This window comes from Pleurodeles waltl, chromosome 1_2, assembly GCF_031143425.1.
Source record: "Pleurodeles waltl isolate 20211129_DDA chromosome 1_2, aPleWal1.hap1.20221129, whole genome shotgun sequence".
Classification (NCBI taxonomy): Eukaryota; Metazoa; Chordata; class Amphibia; order Caudata; family Salamandridae; genus Pleurodeles; species Pleurodeles waltl.
In genome coordinates, this window is record NC_090437.1 from 40,244,270 (window position 1) to 40,269,431 (window position 25,162).

At 46.9% G+C, this 25,162-nt stretch overlaps 1 protein-coding gene across 1 annotated transcript in view; it reads right to left on the minus strand.

Annotated features, from left to right (window-relative positions):
- Nucleotides 1–25,162, minus strand: part of LOC138296586 (transmembrane protease serine 11C-like) — a 299,563-nt gene that overhangs the window by 95,860 nt on the left and 178,541 nt on the right. Inside the window, exon 6 of the mRNA XM_069235857.1 lies at nucleotides 23,823–23,861. Coding sequence (XP_069091958.1) covers nucleotides 23,823–23,861 — 39 coding nt within the window. The remainder of the gene's footprint in view (nucleotides 1–23,822; nucleotides 23,862–25,162) is intronic.

The following is a 25,162-nucleotide window of genomic DNA, read 5'->3' on the forward strand; positions in this document are numbered from 1 at the left end:
GCAGTGGAGGTGTCTGGGTGGGGGAGGAGGGCTGTGGGTATCCCTAGGCCAGGGTGATTTCTGTAGGCTAGGCCCCTCCGTAAGGCATGGCCCTGTGCCCCCGCCCCCCACCTCTGTAGGGTGCCAAGTACAGCTATTCATTGCCCTGTGTCATCTGTGTGTGCAGATGTCGCCCATAGGCTTGTAGGCCATGTCCCACGGATTGCGTAGTCGACCCCAAGTGCGCAGCGTAGTGCAGGGGGCTTCTGTGTCTGTCCTGTCCGCCAACGGTGTCGCCAATGCATGCACTCAACATTTCTTTATTTTTCCCCACCCCCCTTTTTTATTGTCTTCCTGTTCATGTGTGCATTAGCATCATCAGGCGGAGGAGAAGTGGCATCGGAGCACGAGGGAGCTGCATCTCACATGGCCATGGCGGGCCATGGAACGGATTCGGAATTCACCAGTGAGACGGAGGGCGAGGGGAGCTCCACAGCGGGGACTCGTGCTGATGTCAGTGACAGCGACTCGTCCTCTGAAGGGAGCTCCCTTGTGGTGGCGGCAACATCTGTGCCCCCCGCAACAACAGGTACAGCTGCCACCCAGCGCACCAGCACCGCCCTCCCAGCAGCCCCTCAGCGTTTGCCCCGTGCCCGCTCACCCAGGAAGGTGGGCATCTCCTTCGCCCCCAGGCACCCCCAGGCACCTCAGGCCCTGCCCCTGTCACCCCTGCTGCCCTCAGTGAGGAGGTCATTGACCTCCTGAGGAAGCTCACTGTTGGGCAGTCTACCATTTTTAATGCCATCAAGGGTGTAGAAAGGGAGGTGCACCAGAGTAATGCATACCTGGAGGGCATTCATTCTGGTCAGGCTGCCCTTCAGCGATCGTTTAGCACTCTGGCCTCAGGACTGATGGCAGCCATTGTTCCTGTCTCTAGCCTCCCCCCTCCAACTACCTCCACCCATACCCAATCCCCTGTACCTCTGCCTATCCCAGACACACCATCAGACCAGCCTGCACACACCTCAACACCCAAGGGAAGCTCATCCAGACATAAGCACCACACATCACACAGGCATTCACACAAGCAACATCCACATGCAGATATACCAACACCCACTGCCTCCACTGTGTCCCCCTCCTCCTCGTCTCCCTCCTCCCTCCCTGTCACGTCTCCACTCACAACTGCATGCACAACATCTTCAGCCACTACGTCCATCACCAGCACACCCACCAGAACCCCCCGCACACGTGCAGTCACCACCCCCACTACCATTCACACATCCCCTGTGTCCTCTCCCACTGTGTCTGTCACCCACTCTTCCAAGCTACACAAACGCAGGCAGCCACTCACTCACCCACCCAACAGCCATCCACCTCACGACAGCCTCCAGCCCAAGCACCTGCACCCAAAGACACCAGACTGAAAACTCCTACAACCACAACCTCTTCCTCCACTCCCTTACCCACTACACCTAGCCGTCCCTCTGTTCCTAAAATCCTTTTCCTTTCCAAACTTGACCTCTTTCCAACAACTCCCCCACCCCGTCCATCTCATAGGACTCCAGTCAGCACCTCAGCCACCACAAAAGCGGGACCTGTCAAGACAGTCTGCCATGGACTGTGGAGTCCCCCACCCTCAAGGGCAGCCAGTTCAGTAAGGAGCCAAGGCACGGCCAGCCCACCCCCGGTAAAACATCCGAAGATTGGCAGTGGCCGGCGCGAGAGGCCGAAGACACCAGGGACCAAAATCCCTACCATGGCTCCGGCAGGAAGTGTGGTGCCAGCTGGCACACCGCCAAAGGTGGTGAAGGGCCACAGGCGAACAGGGAAGGCTGGGAAGGGCAGCACGCCCGACAAGACCGCCAGCAGCCCAGCTGGCCAGGAGGGCCCCGCCAGCCCCATCCCAGGTGGGCAGGAGGACACCAACAGGCCCGGTACTGCAGCCCAGGAGGGCCCCGCAAGCCCCATCCCAGGTGGGCAGGAGGACACCAACAGGCCCGGTACTGCAGCCCAGGAGGTCACTGCCAGCCACACAACAGATGGGCAAGAAGGCACCGCCAGCCACAGGTCAGGTGGCGAATGACCTCAACGCCATGGCCGGATCCGCTGAGCTGGGCACTCATCCGAAGCACCGCTGCACTGGGCACCGCCGTCTCAAGCACCGCTGAACTGGGCCCTTCATCTCAAGCACCGCTGCACTGGGCCCTTCATCTCAAGCACCGCTGAACTGGGTACCGCCGTCTCAAGCACTGCTGAACTGGGCCCTTCATCTCAAGCACCGCTGCACTGGGCCCTTCATCTCAAGCACCGCTGCACTGGGCACCACTGTCTCAAGCACCGCTGCACTGGGCACCACTGTCTCAAGCACCGCTGAACTGGGCACCGCCGTCTCAATCACCGCTGAACTGGGCACCGCCGTCTCAATCACCGCTGAACTGGGCCCTTCATCTCAAGCACCGCTGCACTGGGCCCTTCATCTCAAGCACCGCTGCACTGGGCACCGCCGTCTCAAGCACCGCTGAACTGGGCCCTTCATCTCAAGCACCGCTGCACTGGGCCCTTCATCTCAAGCACCGCTGAACTGGGCCCTTCATCTCAAGCACCGCTGAACTGGGCCCTTCATCTCAAGCACCGCTGAACTAGGCCCTTCATCTCAAGCACCGCTGCACTGGGCCCTTCATCTCAAGCACCGCTGAACTGGGCACCGCCATCTCAAGCACCACTGAACTGGGCACCGCCATCTCAAGCACCGCTGAACTGGGCACCGCCGTCTCAAGCACCGTGAACTGGGCACCGCCGTCTCAAGCACCGCTGCACTGGGCACCGCCGTCTCAAGCACCGCTGCACTGGGCCCTTCATCTCAAGCACCGCTGCACTGGGCCCTTCATCTCAAGCACCGCTGCACTGGGCCCTTCATCTCTAGCACCGCTGCACTGGGCCCTTCATCTCAAGCACCGCTGCACTGGGCACCGCCGTCTCAAGCACCGCTGAACTGGGCCCTTCATCTCAAGCACCGCTGCACTGGGCCCTTCATCTCAAGCACCGCTGAACTGGGCCCTTCATCTCAAGCACCGCTGAACTGGGCCCTTCATCTCAAGCACCGCTGAACTGGGCACCCCCGTCTCAAGCACCGCTGAACTGGGCACCGCCGTCTCAAGCAACGCTGAACTGGGCCCCCCGTCTCAAGCACCGCTAAACTGGGCCCCCCCCGTCTCAAGCACCGCTGAACTGGGCCCCGCCGTCTCAAGCACCGCTGCACTGGGCCCCGCCGTCTCAAGCACCGCTGCACTGGGCACCGCCGTCTCAAGCACCGCTGCACTGGGCACCGCCGTCTCAAGCACCGCTGCACTGGGCACCGCCGTCTCAAGCACCGCTGCACTGGGCCCTTCATCTCAAGCACCGCTGCACTGGGCCCTTCATCTCAAGCACCGCTGAACTGGGCCCTTCATCTCAAGCACCGCTGCACTGGGCCCTTCATCTCAAGCACCGCTGAACTGGGCACCGCCGTCTCAAGCACCGCTGAACTGGGCCCTTCATCTCATGCACCGCTGCACTGGGCCCCTCATCTCAAGCACCGCTGCACTGGGCCCTTCATCTCAAGCACCGCTGAACTGGGCACCGCCGTCTCAAGCACCGCTGAACTGGGCCCTTCATCTCAAGCACCGCTGCACTGGGTCCTTCATCTCAAGCACCGCTGCACTGGGCACCGCCGTCTCAAGCACTGCTGAACTGGGCCCTTCATCTCAAGCACTGCTGCACTGGGCCCTTCATCTCAAGCACCGCTGAACTGGGCACTGCCGTATCAAGCACCGCTACACTGGGCCCTTCATCTCAAGCACCGCTGCACTGGGCCCTTCATCTCAAGCACCGCTGAACTGGGCACCGCCGTCTCAAGCACCGCTGCACTGGGCACCGCCGTCTCAAGCAACGCTGAACTGGGCCCTTCATCTCAAGCACCGCTGAACTGGGCCCTTCATCTCAAGCACCGCTGAACTGGGCCCTTCATCTCAAGCACCGCTGATCTGGGCACTGCCGTCTCAAGCACCGCTGGCCCATTGGCGGAATGGGCAGGCCCGCATCTGTGTCGGGCAGGGCTGCACGAAGCACTCTGGGCACCAGTCCCCCTCCAGAACCAGTGGAGAATGTTATCCACTTGTGAGACTGCGGCTTTGCACTCCCCAGGATTGAACAGTGGGCAACCCACCCACTGTAGAGACTTGAGAGACTGTGGCTTTTCACTCCCCAGGATGTAACAGTGGGAAAGCCACCCACTGTAGAGACTTGAAAGACTGTGGCTTTGCACTCCCCAGGATGTAACAGTGGGCAAGCCACCCACTGTAGAGACTTGAAATACTGTGGCTTTGCACTCCCCAGGATGTAACAGTGGGCAAGCCACCCACTGTAGAGACTTGAGAGACTTTGGCTTTGCACTCCCCAGGATTGAACAGTGGGCAAACCCCCCACTGTAGAGACTTGAGACTGTGGCTTTGCACTCCCCAGGATGGAACAGTGGCCATGGAGGCCCCTCTTGGATCTGGTGTCGTGGACTCATCTGGCTGAGGTGCCCCCCCTTCCCTTCCCCCTGAGGTGCCTGTAGTTTTGCTATCTGATGCCCCTGCAGTGTTCTCTCCGTTGGAGTCAGGTATCCTGTGTGGGCTTTGCCCATGTGATTTGGGCCCAGTGGTCCACGAACAATGCCTGCTACAATGATCGGACTTGAAAATCTATGTATATAAAGGTTTTAGATGTGTGATATATTTTTAAGCCAGTGATACAATATATATCAATGTTTAGAATCATTTCCTTTTGTCTTTGCATTCTTCCGGGGGGTTTGGGGGGGTAACTGTGATGTATTGCTATGCATTGATGTGTGTGTTGTAGTGGGTGAGGGTGGGGGTGGGTGTGTCGCGTATGTGTGTCCCCGTAATTTTTTTCCTCCCCCCTCCCCTGTGTCGTAGGTGCAGTACTCACCGTTGTCTCCTGCGCCGGCGTTCGTGCTCCTGGTAGAGGAGCAGGAAGACTATCGCTGGGAGGATATGGAGTTCGGGTTCCATGCTGTCCAGATTCCTCGTGGGTTGTATGGAGGTGAGCGTTTTCCGTTCGAAATGGCTGTTTACGCCGTGTTTTTATCGGCGGGGCTACTGCCCCGGAAAAGGTGGCGGATTGGTAGGTTGTGATAGGGTGGGCGGTACATTGACTCCAGCCTGTCTGTTGGCGGTGACCGCCGCGCTGTTTGTTTGTCCCGCCGTGGCGGGCGGTGTGTTGAAGTGTCGGTCTCTGGTGGCGGTTTCCGCCAGGGTCGGAATTTCATTTTTTTAACCGCCAGACTGTTGGCGGTTTAGCCGCCGCTTTAACACCGACCGCCAGGGTTGGAATGACCACCTTAGTCACTTACAAACGAAAGTACTGTCATCCTGAGACCAGCAGTCTTGCTCAGAGCAAGAGTCCAAACTACGACACTGGAAATGTAACCCAAGAATAAAAAAATTCTGTTCTGTAGGCTGGGTGAACCTCAACAACAAATGTAACTAGACCCCCCTGGGATGTTAGGCCATGTGCCAATAAATGTGCAGTAAGTGGCGGTTGCATATTGACTGCAATTGCTGCCTGTTGCGAATTCGCCATGATGAATCGTTAATTTTGTTCAGATATCAGCACACCAAATGGGGATTATCCTTTTAGAGTTCAAGCTTGAACAACTTACAACGTTAGTTAGGTACTCCCTACTTAGCTGAGGAGGAGAATCCCCAATCCCACGGATGTCTCCATATATAGTACTGAGGTGTCTTTGTATGTAGTGAGACAGAGATACTCAGAAGGACCTGAAAATTAGAGCTTGACCAAACGTTGGCGGCGCCATTTTTAACTTGTGACAGAAGGTATCCCTTCCTGCACAAATACAGTTCTCCTTGTGAAACAGGCACTGTTGCACGATGGCTGCTGGAAGTGCGCCAGCGTTATGAGAGAGAAGTGAGCCATATCTTAATAGACATGGTGCTATTTTGCTCTCTCCCTTTCATGCAACCTAGGGCAGCAAGTTGACTTGCTGCACTGCATTTAAAGTTAATGAATCAGGACCTTAGGTTCACTATGCCAATGAATATCTTCATTGCTTTGCCTCTCATTTTCAGGAACCATTATTTGCAGAGGAGAGACAGGATTTATAGTTAGACAATCAACATGTTTGGTATATTCTGTTAACCACATATTGCTAGATACAGCTTCTCTCCAAATTTGATACGTGACATGTGTGCATACTGAGATCAGGAGCTACATTTTCCTAAATCCCACTGACAGGCCATCCCTGCCCATGTAAACCTGTATTTCATTTGCTGGCCACCAGATCTTTCTAGAGAGTCAGGGACACTATGGACATTTCACAGGCAGGCCAATGAGACTTCTTTAGACAAGTAGTAAGATGCATAAAAAGTCAAGTTCACCAGTTTGTTGCCCTGCCAGAACTGGAGCTACTTATGCTGCAGCTGTGATTAACAAAACATTAGGTATGGCCACTATAAAAGAAAGGTAGTATATTGAGAACACATGTAGCACTATACTCACAGGAAAGGGATGTTAAATTGTACATAAGGGACATATGTGTGATATCTGCTGCCTATCTGTCAAGAGTGCTGGAGGACAGAGTGGCTTGAGTGGCGATACAAGAACTACTTTTGAGAGAAAGGTGTGGAGTTCTTGCTGGGTCTTACAATGGGGTTCCCGTGAACAGATATGCCCTACAGCAGGTGTGTCCCTTGCAATGACAACATCACCTAAAAAGGGTTAGATGGAGAAAGGATCTATGCCCTTTTCAAGGAAGAGCCTCTGCCTCCTGTGTCATAGTTAACTTCTCCTTCCTATTTTTCTTGAGCTTCCCAATGGTGTGTGCCTCCACCCCAATGCATTGCTACAGTCTGTCAACGCCTGCTACATGGACACCTTTTATGCTCCACTAAGGGTCTGTGGAGGTTGACTATGTAGTTCCTTTTAATTCTCTGTTACAAAGTGTAGGAAAGTACCATCTTGCCTGGCATGTTACCCCCATATTTCACTGCATATATGTTGTTTTAGTCTATGTTGAGGTTGGGTGCAAAGTTACTTAGTGTGAGGGCACCCTGGCACTAGCCGAAGGTGCCCCCACATCGTTCAGGGCAAATTCCCCGGACTTTGTGAGTGCGGGGACACCATTACACGCGTGCACTGTACATAGGTCACTACCTATGTACAGCGTCACATTGGTAACTCCGAACATGGCTATGTAATATGTCTAAAATCATGGAATTGTCACCCCAATGCCATTCTGGCATTGGGGGGACAATTCCATGATCACCCGGGTCTCTAGCACAAAACCCGGTGACTGCCAAACTGCCTTTCCGGGGTTTTCACTGCAGCTGCTGCCAACCCCTCAGACAGGTTTCTGCCCTCCTGTGGTCCAGACAGGCCTGGCCCAGGAAGGCAGAACAAAGGACTTCCTCTGAGAGAGGGTGGTACACCCTCTCCCTTTGGAAATAGGTGTCAGGGCTGGGGAGGAGTAGCCTCCCCCAGCCTCTGGAAATGCTTTGATGGGCACAGATGGTGCCCATCTCTGCATAAGCCAGTCTACACTGGTTCAGGGATCCCCCAGCCCTGCTCTGGCGCGAAACTGGACAAAGGAAAGGGGAGTGACCACTCCCCTGACCTGCACCTCCCAGGGGAGGTGCCCAGAGCTCCTCCAGTGTGTCCCAGACCTCTGCCATCTTGGATTCAGAGGTGTGCTGGCACACTGGACTGCTCTGAGTGGCCAGGGCCAGCAGGTGACGTCAGAGACTCCTTCTGATAGGCTCTTACCTCTGTTAGTAGCCAATCCTCCTTCCTAAGTAGCCAAACCTCCTTTTCTGGCTATTTAGGGTCTCTGCTTTGGGGAATTCTTTAGATAACAAATGCAAGAGCTCACCAGAGTTCCTCTGCATCTCCCTCTTCACCTTCTGCCAAAGGATCGACCGCTGACTGCTCAGGATGCCTGCAAAACCGCAACAAAGTAGCCAGACGACTACTAGCAACCTTGTATCGCTTCATCCTGCCGGCTTTCTCGACTGTTTCCAGGTGGTGCAAGCTCTGGGGGTAGCCTCTTTCTTGCACCAGGAGCTCTGAAGAAATCTCCTGTGGGTCGACGGAATCTTCCCCCTGCAACCGCAGGCAACAAAAGACTGCATCACCGGTCCTCTGGGTCCCCTCTCAGCACGACGAGCATGGTCCCTGGAACTCAGCAACTCTGTCCAAGTGACTCCCACAGTCCAGTGACTCTTCAGTCCAAGTTTGGTGGAGGTAAGTCCTTGCCTTCCCACGCTAGACTGCATTGCTGGGTACCGCGTGATTTGCAGCTGCTCCAGCTCCTGTGCACTCTTCCAGGATTTCCTTCGTGCACAGCCAAGCCTGGGTCCCGACACTCTAACCTGCAGTGCACAACCTTCTGAGTTGTCCTCCGGCGTTGTGGGACTCCCTTTTGTGACTTCGCGTGGACTCCGGTTCACTCCTCCTCTAAGTGCCTGTTCCGGTACTTCTGCTGGTGCTGCCTGCTTCTGTGAGGGCTCCCTGACTTGCTGGGCGCCCCCTCTGTCTCCTCATCCAAGTAGCGACATCCTGGTCCCTCCTGGGCCACAGCAGCATCCAAAAACCCTAACTGCGACCCGTGCAGCTAGCAAGGCTTGTTTGTGGTCTTTCTGCGTGGGAACACCTCTGCAAGCTTCTTCACGACGTGGGACATCCATCCTCCAAAGGGGAAGTTCCTAGTCCTCTTCGTTCTTGCAAAACACCAAGCTTCTTCCATCCGGTGGCAGCTTCCTTGCACCCTCAGCTGGCATTTCCTGGGCTCCTGACCACTCTCGACACTGTCATGGCTCTTGGACTTGGTCCCCTTGTCTTACAGGTACTTAGGTCTGGAAATCCACTGTTGGTGCATTGCTGGTGTTGGTTTTCCTTGCAGAATCCCCCTATCACGACTTCTGTGCTCTCTGGGGGTTGTAGGTGCACTTTACACCTACCTTACAGGGTCTTGGGGTGAGCAATTTTTCTAAACCTCACTGTTTTCTTACAGTCTCAGCGACCCTCTACAAGCTCACATAGGTTTGGGGTCCATTTGTGGTTTGCATTCAACTTTTGGAGTATATGGTTTGTGTTGCCCCTATACCTATGTGCTCCTATTGCAATCTATTGTAACTTTACACTGCTTGCATTACTTCCTTTTGCTATTACTGCATAATTTTGGTATTGTGTACATATATCTTGTGTATATTTCTCATCCTCATACTGAGGGTACTCACTGAGATACTTTTGGCATATTGTCATAAAAATAAAGTACCTTTATTTTTAGTATATCTGTGTATTGTGTTTTCTTATGATATTGTACATATGACACCAGTGGTATAGTAGGAGCTTTACATGTCTCCTAGTTCAGCCTAAGCTGCTTTGCCATAGCTACCTTCTAACAGTCTAAGCTGCTAGAAACACCTCTTCTACACTAATAAGGGTTATCTGGACCTGGCACAAGGTGTAAGTACCTCTGGTACCCACTACAAGCCAGGCCAGCCTCCTACACAAAGGTCTGTCTTCTCCTCAGTGAAGTTCCTCTTCTTGAGTGGAGCGGGCTTTATCTTCGAGTCTGGATCTGGTCCTGTTAGTGAAGTATACAAGTATACAATACAGCGGTAGGTGGAATGCTTGAATTAACCTCAACCCTACGTAATTAGTGGAGACTGCATTGCAGACCATTCTTGTTTTGCATGCCAGGCCACCTCAGTTTGGATCTACCAATACGTAATTCAATCTCAAACCTGCTCCAATAGTAACGGTCCATCCTGAACTGCCAGACCAGCTCCTCTTTGATTTGGAACATAAGCAACCCAAGACTGGTTTCGCCCTGATTGGAGCTATTTAGTCAGATGTAGCTTGGCTACTGTAGCACAGTGAGCACAGGACCCACATCTGAACATACCCATCACACTGAACTATGCAAAAAAGTGATTGGTGGAATGCTTGAATCAATCTCAGCCACTGGTAATTATCCAGGGCCCCATCCCAGTCCAACTTTATTTGGCACACCTTGCCACCTCAGTTTGGACACAGCCAATATTGTGTATCTGAGCCAGGTGAAGTGAGTTAATGGGATTCACGCTTGAGAATGGAGGACTTTACACCTTTTCACATGTAAATTATCCTTCCATTACTTTAAATGGTCCTCTTCCAAATCATCAAAGTTGGGGAAGATGAGAATCCTCAAACTCCTTGATATCACTTTATTATCCAAATATCTCTTTAAAGTCAGCCCATCCCACCATTTTGTCAATTCTACATTTTCCAACTTCAACAATTTCTGTTTTGAACTGTCTTTTGAAGGTGTTTTAGACCATCCTTTGTTCATAGCCTTACTTTGTTTGAAGAACACTGGAAAAGGATAGAAGAATGTGATTGGATGTTTTCTAATCATCCATGTGATAGGTGCTTGGGAGCATAGCATGGCAAAGATTGGTTTTGCTCAAGTATAAATAAGGTTGGGGATGATATGACTGGTGATGTTTGATCTTTTCACTTGGTACTGGTCAGCTGGTACAGGTCAATTTGGTTGTTGGAGGGAAGAGAAGTGGCCGGGTTATTCTAGTGGGGAATATAAGTGCTTATATGTTTTTGTGTTTAGATCATAACTGGGCAAGCAACTATTTCTTCTATGTATTGGATTGTGGGGAATCTTTCTGACAGGAATAATACAAGCAATATGAATATACTGATACAAGGAGTAAGTAGAATATGGCTGTAATTTAAGTTGGTTCATAATTATGGTACTCAGTGTAACCATGAAGAATATATTAGGATGGAAATACTGCAACATAATTGTTTTTAATTCTCTTCTTTGGATAAAGAAATTGGGTTGAACAAATATCACTTTCACTTTTGTTTGTACTTCATAAATCTAATAATGTAAATGTATGCTTATGGCACCAGATTCTAAATGATTTGGGGTTATTGTGGGTCATATATAGGGTAGCCATGTGTTTAAGGGATACTATTTATATATGTATATAATGGTGTGGTAAATTATATGAGGTATGGAAATTGTTATGTTTAATATATTTTATTGAGTAGGATTTTGATGTCTGTCTTTAAATTTACAGCCCTGATGAAGTCCTTCTTTGGACGAAACATGTTGGCTGGGTTGCTGTATGTTACAAAGAGAGGGCCAGGTGTACCAAAGGATTTTACCCATTCTGTGTCTATGGGAAAAAGCTTTCGTACATATGGCCCACAATTTAATAAAATGTGAATGTGACATTACAACATGGCTCCTTGTTGAGACTTGGCTGATGAACTTGATAAGAAGGAATTTTCCTTATATAACTGGATTTTCTCTCTCAATTTCAACTACTACTACCCATTGGGGAAGCATTTCTCTATAATTGAGCGCTCCTCTTCAGTGCTTTGTTTTCTGTCTAGGACTAGTGATTCTTAAGCAGGGGGGGTTGAGCGCTGATGATCTGACTTGGATTTAATTTACACTGGTGCGAACAAAATCGACCCACACTGCTTTGGTTTTGGTGGTACTGACTGACTGTTGGCTAAACCTACTAATGAGAAAGACACATTGAAACTAAGCACAGAAGGAGGTGACACCTTTTCTCAGGTGGCACTTTGAGCTTCCTGTTGCACAGTGACTTGAAGCCATCCACACCTGGACTCAGCATTAGCTCAACATAGACATCCTCTATACACAAACTGTAGAAGTTGGCTCAAACGGTGACTACCTCTAAGTCAGATGATAGATATCTGCCTCAAATATAGCTCAAAATACAGGCCGACTTCGTACTCTAGCCAGTCATCTTCACATAGAGCCCTTGCCCCCACAGACTTCCATCGGGTGCATTCTATTATTTGTGGTAGTTTTCTGATTTTCCTACCTAACTAAAATTGCTCTGTTTTTGCCTGATAGTGCCTTATGATGCTTCTGTTTTGCCATCTTAACCTTTGAACCCCTTGACTTTTGTAATTGATTTACATTTGTTTTAATACTCCACACTTCTTGTACAATTTGTGTTGAAGTTTATTATTAGATAAACCCAGCACGAGAAGGGGCTGCTTGTACAATCACAGTTCCCCTAATGTCTCTAGTGCATCCCCCAAGTTACATTCTAAATTCCATCCGACATCACTACGTTCTAACCTTCCCCCAAGTACGGTGTTACAGCATCACATAAACCATGTCTTCATTCCATACCTTACATCATAACAACTTTTTACTTAACCTTGGTGTGGACCTTTTTGTTCTTTTTTCCTTCTACTGTATCAATGTTTTATGTGGTTACACATAAACCTCACTCATTTTCTCTGGAGACTGCTTTGCTGTTTAGGGCTAGCTTTCAGAAGTGAGTCAAGGCACTCTTAGTAAACCATTTAACTTGTGTTCATTGATATGTTCATTATTTTTGGAGGCCTTTCACAGCTGGCATGGAGAATGTAACCTCTCTTCCTCAAAGTCCGAGTGCTCAATTGCTACAAACAGGTTTATACATTCCTCATACTGATGTTACAAGAAAAACAAACACACAGCCACACGTTTGCACACACACATACACACATGTAACTCATGAAAAAATGTATATATCTGGTTTACATCTGGAAAAATAAGATGGCTTGACCCCACTCTATGCATGATGATTAAACAAGTTGGAGTGTAGGGGGGCGGCTGCAGGGAATAAAATATTTGTGTCAATATAATTTTTAATGAGAATGAATATTAACATATCAGAGAATACAGATACTTCTTAATATATAACATCTATCATAAAACGAGGAAGTTTCTTGTTTGCTTGGATGAATAAAAAGTACTCAAACAATACGTGTATTTATGTATGGTATGAAGTAGATAACTGATTGTATAGTGGTAAACTGGATCTTCATGAAAAGTACAGTGACAATAGGCAACTTTTGTTACATGCAAAAAGGTCACCTCCATTGTCCCCACCTGTGCTATCATAAGGAGCAATTTGATTACTGTAGCCCACATATTGAAATCCTAGCTTTTTGTAAGCACAGATTTCAATGAAGGATCGAATTATATTTTCAACATCTCATTCTGTACCAACTACCCTTTGTTGGCAATAATTATTTACAAGCAAAGCATTGCTAGAGGGATTCATGTGTCAGGGAGGTGGATAACCTTACAGACTTGCAAGCTTGGCAACAAATTCAAAAGAACAACTTAGGTAAGAAAGGAACCCTCGGGTGCTAATTTGAACTTCTCAGAACGTGACAATTTGAAGACGTTAAGAAGCAACCACTTAGCAAGAAACTGCCATAAAAACTAGATAATAAAACCTAACCCGGAAACTTGCAAATAAAAAAATAATAAAATGTAAATACCGTCAGTCCTGTCGAGTCTACATGTTTTACTGCACTCTGCCAGAAGCCACATGCCATAATTGTGACTATGAAATTCTTTTTTTCTCGTCTGCCTTTTGTGTTGTGTTTATTCTTCTCAATTCCTTCACAGGTTTTATTAAATGTATAGAAATATATGGTTCCCATCACCCATTACACTACTTCTGGAAAAAATGAATGAAAGTAACCTCAGATAACACAAAGAGCAGTATTTCTGTGGACAACTAGCAGGGGATGTGATATCTTTGAATCTCTGTACATAGCGTCTCTGGGTCAACACATGCCTCTATTAGGGGCCGTCCTTGAGCTCATGCGGCCCCAGGCTCACAGGCTTTGCCTGCCCTCCAGCGTGATTTAGCGCAGCAGCTACAAATAAACTGCAAAATGAGTGCAAGGCAAGTGGGTTCAAGCAGGGGCAGTGGGGCGGGAAGAAGCTTAGGCTGCAGGCAGCTAGCGTCGGGCGGAGGAGGCTGGCTTTAGCCACTGGCTGTGCTGTCCTGAGTTGCTTTGTTCCCACCCCCCTCTTTCAAACTTTTAAATCCTCAAGCCGCTCCATTCCTTATACCGCTGTTTGCTGCAGTGTTGTGACATTGTCGTTTAATAAACTGAGGGACAGTGCTTAATTTGTAAATAAACACGTGCCGGTGCCCAAAGCCCTGCTCTTAAACACGCGGCTGCCGCAATTAAATGTGAGAACACGGAATACTGAGGCGGCTTAGTCCTGAAGCCGTCTTGGGCCTCTTCAATCCATGTAAAGCCACTCCATGCCCCTGGGCTCACTCTTGCATCTTTCTGCCCTCTCCCTTTGTGACGCTTTTTCGTTTTTTTCTTCCTCCATTTTTCCCATGTGAGGCTTTTGCTCGCAGCAAATGCTTGAGGCAGAACAAATAAACCCCAGGCCTCACAAACAAGTGCCGGTGCTCAGCACCGGAAACAACAAGCACAAATTAAGCACTGTTGAGGGACCTGCAATACGTTGAACAAGTCCTTTTCCCGCTTATGAGTCTTTTTGGTGTATTCTGAAAGCAGGCTCATCCAGTGGGTGAGTGTAAATCACATATTCATGGTCTAGTTTTATTACGGGTTGGACCATCGTCCCATTCCTATACTGGTTTAGGAGGCTGAGTGGTAGTTTATAAATGATTTTTCGGTGTTTCCTTTCTGCTCAACAGAATTCCACTGTGGAATTGTCTATCCAGGATATAGCATACATAAGTAGTTGGAGGTTTTGGTTAAGGTCGGTATGTATTCAAGTTCTGTGGATGAAGTAACTTTTCAGGTCTCTGTCTCTTCAATTTATCTAATATAGTCTGCCTTTACTTTTCTTATATTTCCGTTTTGCAGCACCACGTACTCTCGTCTTCTGTCCTGATGATGACCCTTAAATAAGACAAGGGTCAAAACATTGACTATTCTACAGCGCATTGGGGCTGTTTTATGTTGGACCTCCAATTGCAATAATTTAACAAAGACATTTTCAAAATATTGGTCACAACGCTAGCCCAATGGCTGTTTTGCGTATATATTGTACATATATTTATTGTTTCACTGCGCCCTTCACAAGCACTAATTTCATTATATTCACTGTCACCATTTTTTGTTTTTTGATAATTGTGGCTGCTATCAAATATTTTGTTTCAAATATAGTTTTGCATTTGGGTACTCATTTCTTGATAATTTGATTCATGGTTTGTTTTCTTTATTGATTTTTAATTGATTCCCATTGAGACATTGTTGCAGATACAGCAGTGATCGTTGGCCCACCTACTAATGTCCCCGATTATGTGAGTGAGACCAGCCCCCCTGTACCTCCTGTGGGTGGGGCAGAACCCACACAACCCAATGGACTGGTAAGTTGGGGCACTCACATCAGGTATGAGTTATGCAGCAACCCGGTGCCCTTGATCTGCTTGCGGGACCATATGGTGTGATGCCTCTGTACTCCTGTTTGGGGTAACAAAAGTTTTCTATACATGTTAGTTTCCAAAGCTGGTGTGTTCAAGACTGCCGTAGTTGAAGTGTTGTATCTGCAATCCTGAAACATATTGTTGTAGTGTTTTATATGCTCAGATGCAATGGTTTGAAAATAAAGGAGGAATGCAATGTTGTACTAGTGGAGCAGCTGATACCCTTGCATGTGGACTAGGGAATGTATATTGGGGGTGTGGGGGTTATATTGTTACCTGTGCTGCGGATGTGTTCTCTGTGGTCCGAGGTCACATGGGCCACATGTAATAAATGCCGGGATGGACAAGATGCGAAGTTAGAAAGACCACCTGCTTCAGAGCCCAAGAGTGGTACATATATTATGTCTCTGTGTGTTCTTTGTACCAGGACCTGCGGCCGAGTCCACCTGCATGCATCATCCCCGGGCCGCCTGCCCCCCTTATTTTTTGGACTGGCCGACACAAAAGGAATGTTGCTTGGAAAACGTTTTAGCTTGAGATAGTGCCTTTACACTTGTATACATGTGCCCAGAGGACTAATAAAAAACATTGAGATCCTCATTTTGAGCTGCACAGAAAATGGATGCATCAGTTATTCTACCTGAGATTTTTGGCACTAGCATTAATTTAGTTTTATATGGAGATAAGAGTGTTTCCACTTGTTTTTTCGATATTAAGGCTCCTATTATACATTGCCCCATTAGTTGGCCAGTGCTTCCAGAACTAAAATTCCGGCTTTGGAAACACCGAACCCTATTTTACCAGGTCTAGAAACGCACTCTGTAAAACCATGAGTGGAGAGGGACAGGCGCTGCAGGCAGAGGAAGCCAAGCACGCTCCCCTCCACCCTCAGACAGCCCACAGCATCCCCACCGGCCCTCCTAAAGATATGTAACACTGGGCCCAGAGCTAGTGATACATCAGTCTTAAACTCTCTCAAATCCAGGAAAAATGTTTGGCTAAGGACCCTGAAATTCCTAGTCCAGCAGTTCATTCCGCATTCCGGGGAATTCAAATCCTCCGTTAACTCACGGAGAGATACTGTCTAGAATCGTTAATTCTAGTCCTGGAATGTCCCCGTTGATTTAATGAGTGACTCGCAATCAGGGCCTAAATGATGCTAGGTTAGCTAATGGTTTTACCTACCACACTAACAGGCTCACTTTCCCCAATTCTATTGGTATTACTACAAATTTCAATGCTCTAATCCAACATTACTTTAAATCACAAAGTTCTTGATTAAGAGTTGGGTGCAGTAGGGGTGTCGGTGCCATGCTGATTTTCTCCAGTAAGTTCTTCTCTGCCTAATTTTAAGTAACTTAGTCCTGAATGGAATAAGACTTGGGGACTAATTTTTATTGGTTAGAAATTGGCATGCATATTCCCATTCCGCTCAGACTAACTGTCCCTTTTCTGCTCCCCTTGCCACCTGCTTTAAGCATCTGGTAAATTGCAATAGGGAATCACTGCAGAAAGGGGAGGGTGTCCATGATGGGGAAAGCCACCATCTAAACCATGTAAAAAAGTTAAATTAGAATACTTAAATTCGGGACAACCAGTCACTCAGGAAGCCACTCTGCACCCTCATCAATCAGTACTTAATTTGTAAAACAGTAAGTGCTGGGGCCCAAGGTTTTGCTCAGCAACTAATGGCCAGCAGTATCGAAGGTCAGGGTGCTGAATTCAAGGTTGTGTAGTGTTAATCCCACCTCATGTCTCCTTAATCCAACACGTAGCACTCCTTGCATCTTTATCTCACTCTTTCGGGTTCTTTATTCATCCCTACTTTCTCCCTTTGACACTGTTTTTCCAATGTTCTCTTCCTCATTTTTCACTGCTTTGTGTTTTTTTCCTCTTGCTCTGAATCAAAGACACAGAAAATTAAATGCAGATCCCCATAAATGCATGCCAGTGAGCCCCACCTGCCACCATGGCACAAATGAATCACCATTAATGATTTGATTTGCTCCCTCTGCCTATAATTCCTACCAACCTGTCTCCAACCTCTTCTTCCTTATCTCTTACACATTCCCTAAACCAGAGAAAAGGACCCCTCTCTTTTCCATCTATTCATACCCTGTCTACAAAGTCTAGCTCTACTTTGTCTACCATACCTGATTCTTTTCCACTTCTCATTCGCCTCTTACACTGGCCACCTCAAACCTTACCACTAACAATACCTCTTCTCTTTAGTACCTCCATTTATTAATCACTCACCTCTCAATCCACTAGCATTAATTATCTCCCGGCTTTCCCATTTACCAATGTACTCTGTCAAATTAATCCTGTTCAAGCAGTTTGATAAATAATTCTCTCCCTCCTCCCCACATCCTAAGCATCTATCCTGGCATTCTGTTTCCTCCTGGGAGATCCTCACCTTCCCATCTCCCTACAACAATCTGTACTGTATCCTAAACACAGCCAGATTTTCAAACAAGAACAAACTCCATATCTACAACTTTGTCTGATTGCATCTATTACCTCCACTTTATCAACGAGATGGGTCTATTGTGGTGTAAATCTCACTTAATGGATCAGTTCCAGGCTGTGTGTCTTCTACCTTATTGATTTAAATACAAAATCACATGCCAAGGAGTCCCACCAGGGTCAGCATTGAGTCTCACTCTGTTCAATATTTATATCGAACCTCTGCAGACACTTATAAGATTCTTTGGACTCAGCTGTATGACTTATACCCACAATACCCAGATGATCATGTCTATACATCCTTCCCGTACAACTTCTGCCAAAGCATTCCACATTTGTATGGACGCAGTCCCCTTTTGGCTGGCCGTCAATGCATTAAAGTTCACATCAGACAAAACAAAGCTACTATGGATCAACCACAACTCTCCTGCTCTTTCCTGTCCTTCAAACCTTTGGTCCTTGGATTAGCTGTTGAACCTGGAACCTATGAAATTTGTGAAAACCCTTGGGTGCATTTTGTATGCTGATCTTTTATTGGTTAGACAAGAAACCCACTTGTCCTATGCCTGTTGCTAAATAATCTGAGTACAATTCTTCCTCTTCTCCCCTTCACTGTTCACACAACAGTAGTAGGTGACCATTTTGAGTCAGTTTGACTATTGTATTTCCCTTTTTTGGGTTTGTCTAATGGAGTGCTGAAGAAATCACGGCAGATGCAAAATGCAGCAGATAAACTTGCTTTGGTACGGCCCTGGCATTCCTCGTTCTCAGTGGCACTTGAAGCTTTGCATTGTGTACCAGTGGAAAAGAGGATCACCTTTAAGACAGTCTTCCATGACCACCGGGCCTACTATTGCATGGGCCTGACTGAGAGATACGTTTATACTTTATGTCTGGAGTCTCCCCTCTGATCATCTGATGCCTTCCTTCTTCAGGTACCTAGATTTCACTATGCATGGTTAGAAGGAAAAGTCTTTTTGTTTGTGACTGCCAGATTATGTTATGAAATTCCCATCCATCATTTTTATGCAACTGGCAGATCTGTTGCAGTTTAGGAAACCATTAAACACTTGGCTTTCACCAAATGAGGTTCTCTTATTTTGCCTTATCTTAGCACTAGCTAGGACACCTGTATGGGTAGCAGCATGCTTAATAAAACTGGTAACATAACATCACTTAAAACTGACTGGGAGATGATACAACACACTCATTCCATGAGATTATTTCTCAGGCTGCCCAAATAAGTACACTCCTGGAATGCAAGCTGGTTCTACACTGGTGGAAAGTTACTGAAAACAAAAGGTACAGTCTAGGACAAAAGTAGAAGAAATAACACAACCACACTGAAGGAGATGGTCTCCAGCATGACTACAGAGTTTAGAACACAGTCTTCAATAGAGCAAGAGAAGCAGCATGGGCAACTAAAGATTTCTTGAAAATCAAAACAGAGTTCCATAAACCTGAATGGACCTTTTCAAGCATCAACCATAACCTGAAGTTTTATGCTGTTTTCTGTCTGCCAACATGATCAAAATAATCTTGAGTCCCATTTTTGGTGAAAGTGGAAGCTGATTCAACATCTCTGTTGCCAACTCTCTACCTGACTCGAACAAATCAACAACCTAGACCTGTTTTGCTAGTATGACAGCGTCAACCACTGACCTAAACAAGACTAGTAGAACTGTCAGCACACCAGCAGCCTGATGCCCTCTGAAAATCATCAACAACCTTACCTCACATCCTCTGCTGCCATACCAGTGACAGTGATCATACATTTCTCCCATGTCTCACAGGAATTCCCCTCTAACTTAAAACCTTCCACATCAAACCTATTCTGAAGAAGCCATGTCTGGACCCATTAGGTCTGACAAAGTACAGACCAACATGAAATAGTTTGGGTCAAAATTTTGCTAGATAAGAAACAAATACAATAAGTCATAGAGATGGAATCATGCAGATATATCAAACATGCTGTCAAACTGAGGAGCACTGGCTGCCAAATCCAATACATATCGTTTTAAAGGTACTTTTCTGCTTATTGGTCTGTCAGTAGCTAAGGACTGATCTTCAAGCAACCTAAACTTTGGGTATACCACCAAAGGAAGAACTTTTGATCAAGACTGGAGCTGCACTTGGTTAGCCCTTTATTCAGACAATGCCTCATAGGTAGTGGTGGGTGGAGCGCATGGAGTTCTATTCCGCGGAATTCTGCGGAGTTTGGTAAAAACTCAGTGAAATTCTGCAGAGTGCCGCATGCCCTAACACCCTGGCACTGAATGTGCCTGATCTCAGAAGCGGTAAGCAAGGTTGGACCTGTTTAGTACTACATTTAGTGCCAGGGTATGCCCAAACGGCAGCAAAAGCTGCTGTTTCAGGCCTCTTCTGCTGACACAGCCCACCGGCCTGGATCCACAACTACACTCTTTCCTTCACGAACTGCCCTCCTTCACAAACTTGCCTCGTAGGGCCAAGCACACCCCTTGTCTTGCACCAGCCTTGCAATCGCTTTGTTTGCACTTTTACACGCAAACTCAGATCACCCTTTCTTTATGGCCCACCACCAGCAGCCTCAGCCTGGTATTTTCACAAAGTGCCTAGCGTGGCTTGTCACTGGGCTTTAAGGCACTATCTCAGGCCACACACATCTCTATCAGGTGGGTGCTGCTGGACTACCATTCAGCAGTTGATGCTCCCCTAGTCTTCAGCTCTTCCAGCTGGCCTCAGCACCGTACCCCATAACACCACTTCCTTTCACAGGGACTCTGGGGACTTAGAGACATGTTATTTTCAAGTGGAGTTCTGACTGCAAGTTTCATTTTTTCCAACCACACAGACCCTCCTCATGTGCAAAATCTGTCTGTGCCCATTGCCAGCCACCATTGCACATAGAAGAGAAAGCGAAACAAGGACTTACCTGGGTCCCCATTGCCAGCGGCCTGGCTCTCTGCCTCCCTCTGCCCCCTGCTTCCGGGCTGCTGAGGACAGTGAAAGGAGGGAGGCCTGGATCCAGTGCTGTTGCCGGGGAGGCACCTCAGCAGCAGCTTGCAGCAGCTCCTTGGCCATGCCTGGCCGCTGCCGTCTTCTTTGGGTCAAGTACGCACTGCAGCCAAGTTATGGTCTTGTTTGTAGGACATGCAAACCAGCTCTGGTCAAAGAGTTTGTAACTATCATGCAATATAGGTTGTGCTCACTGGAGATGGTTGTCTTCACACTTAGAAACCTTTCAGTTCAGCTTATTCAAGTGGTTGAAGACTTGATAGATGTTAGTGAGCTATCAGTGTGCTTGCAGTGAAGACGTCTTCATTTGAAGAAAAGATACATGCAATAGCATGGGTAGCAGCTAAATGAGACAAGGTAACCGAATTGATGCATTGGTCCTTGCCTGTTGTTTGGTTAATGAGCTTTTGGATTAATGTTCTGTCACACAACAGTGTGTCCTAGAAGGAGTTTGATGAGGTCTTGGGTTTCTTACGTGTGCTCACAGTATGGTGCTCTTTAATGGATGAAAATGCTTCCGGCAGGAGTAGCAGAGGTAGGATGTACATTCCCCAGATATATGAATCTTTCTCTCACATTTGGTTAATTTGTCCATGGAAGCAACACTTAGTTGGTGATACAGGGGATATTTATTTGGTTGTTTCTGGAGCAAGGAAATACTAAGTGGGCCCTTGGGCAACACTTTGTCTAGAGCGACAAAAAGTGTTGCAATACTGCACCAGCACTGGGAGCCCAGAGATGGTGCTATGTCTCCATGCCCTTAGCTGCACTGGGGGTCGTTGGAAGGTTGTCAGACTCAGTTTTTCAACGAGGAATAGCATACAATGTCTACGTCCTGCACAGTGCTGTTTCTCAGGTTTAGCACACAGCCTAACTTGATAGAATTGTTCCTGGCCTCTTGTCTCAGGCAAAACACTTGCAATATCCTAGAAGCTTTTCTGTAGTCTTGATAAGGACTTTAGTCTAACAAAGAACTTAACTGAAAAGGGAGCTTGTACTTCCTATGTTGCTTAAAATGCAGGCCTCACAGAAGGCATGTTCACGTTGCAAAAAAGTCTTGGGACCTATAACATAAACTGCTGAACTATGCAACTGGCATGTGATTCAGTTTACAGAGAGAACCTTGAAATGTGGTTATAGAGAAGAGGACTATAAGTCCTCTTATATAGAATTGTATGCAGTGCCCCGCAGAGGCACATACCCATGCAAATGGGTACTTTACACTATTTGCCCCAAGCAAATGAGGGAATGTTTGGCAGAACCGGCCTTTTATCCGCCTGACATTTCTCCGGTTGGTTGGAGCTCTTGGAGGACAGTTTTGAAAGACCATGGTTGCTCGTAGTGCCTCTTTCACTTTCACCAGGTCCCTGAGGTTAATTTTAGCAATGTCTCTCAGGAGAGAGAGAAAAAAGCAAAGGGAGGAGGGAGGTAGAGGGAAAAAAATCAGAGGGAGAAGAGAGAGAGAGAGAGAGAGAGGAGAGAAGGAGAGAGAAAATGGATGCATGGAAAGAGAGACTGTGAGATGAAGGGAGTGGGTCTGAGCATTTTTGTCGTGGCTGCTTTTTTTCCCCCAGCCCTGTCCTGGGCAGAACATCTGTAGTGGTACCCACACCTTTGAGAGGGCCGACTTGTTTGCCCCTCACAGGGTGGTGAGAGGACATAGAGGCTCCCATGGAACATCTGGATTCCTACAGGGTGGAGGAGTGCAGCCATGAATTGCAGCTCCCCCTGGGTCTAGATCTAATCTAAAGCAAGAACGGGGTTCATGTCTCACAGCCAGACATTATGGACAGGGTAGGGCAGCTTGGCACTGCATGGAAGGGCAGATGTACTATTCTTTTTTACACAACACAGCCCAGCACCTGTGCAAGGGGGAACACAGCATGGAGTGATATACATCACAGCCTCCCCTCCCCGTGCTGGCCCTCTAATTTGGCAGCATTGCGCAACAAACAGCCTTTCACCATGGCCCAAAGATGAGTGTGTGCTGTCGGGCATAGGGTTTGTACTAGAAAAATACCTGTCCAATACAAATTACTATTCCTAGACAAATTCGGAAGGATTCTCACACACTGGATGTGTTCTATGCAGTGTGTATGTTTTTTAGAGAAAGTAAAGCACTTTCCCTTGTTAACACTTGATTCAAGGAGGTTTTGCCACAAAGTTTGGTCTACCTACCTCAGCAAATTGTGCTTTGCATGAAAACCAATTTGCTTGTGCATTGATCTCCCAACTAACACCATAGTAACACCCCCTTTAACCCAAAGAAGTGCAAAATGTTGGCCTTCATCGTACTACTAGGAGGGAAGCCGAGGGTGTACGGAGGGACCACCTGGACATTCGGACAAAGCAATTTGTGAGGATGTACAGGGAACATAGCTGCACCTGTGCACAGTCAAAACAGTACAACGGTACAACATACCAGGTTGGGATATATTAAATATGACCCAATGGAGGACACCATAGCTACGGTGTACCTATTTTCCTCTAAAGTCACCTGTCAGTCATCACAATCATGTATTCGCTACCACATATATGAAGTGTTTAGTAATACACATAAAACGTTACTATTGCTTCACGCAGTACTTCTCATTGCTGTGACTTCTGACTTAGGAAGAGTTCCACCGACCTGCTGACATTTGAACTTGTAACTGGCAGAGTGCACACAGATTTCTGCGTCAGCTGTTCCCTAGTTTGTAGCTTTGACTCAGTCGTGCATTCTGAGACTTGGTCCCCCTTCTAATGGCCAATTTCTACTCTTGAGGAAAATGTGATAATAACCAATTGTCCATATACAATATGTATTACATTTCTATTCTTTGAAATATTTTGGAAAGTAAATGATATGGTGAGATGTCTGTTTTGATGAATCCGCTCATCTCATCCTTTTATCTGAGTATGCTATAGTAGACACCACCAATGTCCATTGTCTTGCAATTGCGATTGAAAAACTGCATTAGAAGAACCAGATTATTTTAAATGTTTGTGTAACTGAGGAGGTGAATGGAATCTGCATTTTATACAATTAGGTATTTTTAGTGACAGACTGAATAAAACGAAATAACTTACCATTATGGAGAAGATTGTCTGCTTCTGCAGGTGTAATTTCTGAAATAAAATATTAAGATAAGTATGTCTGAAGCAGAAATTCAGCACTAACAAAATACAAATGCACACTGGTTGTGATGTATTACATACTTGTATAGGGGTAGATGGCAAAAGTAGTCTCACATTTCCATGGAAGAGGCAAAGCAAAATAGGTTTCTTGGTCTCCCTAACTGGCTGTGATGTCTCTTGCATCAGCACAGATATGTGCAGGAAAGCCCTTGTGGTACAAGTAATAATCTGAAATCAATACTCTTCCCATCTGATTTTGGCTGTATTGAAGTTATATACATGTCATGATCTTGCATATCAAACTTACCTCTTCCTACAATGAACATACTGTAGCCCACCCTTTTCACATGACAAACTATAACCACACTCCCTAACCAATTGCTGGGTGCACTGCTCCCTTAATAAGTACACCATCACAGTTTTATTAACCAATTGCTCTTTTTCGCTGCTACCACTTACTCTTTGTCTGGACCCTGAGTATGGATCTTTATCTGAGAGTGGCTGTGAGAAATTTAATAAGCTGCAAATAAGTCAATTAAAGTACCGTTGTCTAACAGATCAGTTTTGTAGAGTCAATAAAGAAAGATTTTGTAGTTTTGAATTATTTATATAAAGAATTAATATTTTTTAAATAATCAAGGCAAAAGGTTACTGAAACACGCTTGAAGTGTGCCCTGAATCTGTCCCTACTCTGTCTGCCTGTATCTTACAGAATGTAATAAAACTGAAATAATACTTTCTCACTTTAACTCCAATTCCCATGTTTACTGTCTCATGTGCTTATGGCTATCACACTGTTCTGAAACAATTTATTGACTCTCTCTTTCAGCCTCGATACAATATCTGCAGCAGAACTACTAGCTCCGAAGCAGGATGGCTCTCACAAAGTTCTCTACACTCAAACCTGTTCTCCTTATCTAGTGCACTCAGCTCAGTGTGGTCACTTTACAACACCATCTCAGTCATTCTATTGCTCAGTTGCTCTATAATGCTGTCTGGTCACTTGTGGCTCTCAGCTCTGGCAGCAGCAGTGGAAGAAGAAGTAGAAGCTCAAGCAGAAGCTCTTGCAGATCCCCCAGTAGAAGGCCCCCTGCTCTTTCTCTAGGACAACTTTTTATAGTTACTTTGATTGCTGCATTTATATTCCTTGAGATGTTGCAAAGTTAAACAATGCATTTCTGTTCTTCTGCAAGAACAATTCTATATAAATAAGTAACTCCATTCCCATCATCAATATCATCCGTGCAAGAAAATTTATTAATTTCTAAATACACGTCAGCGCATTCCAAAGC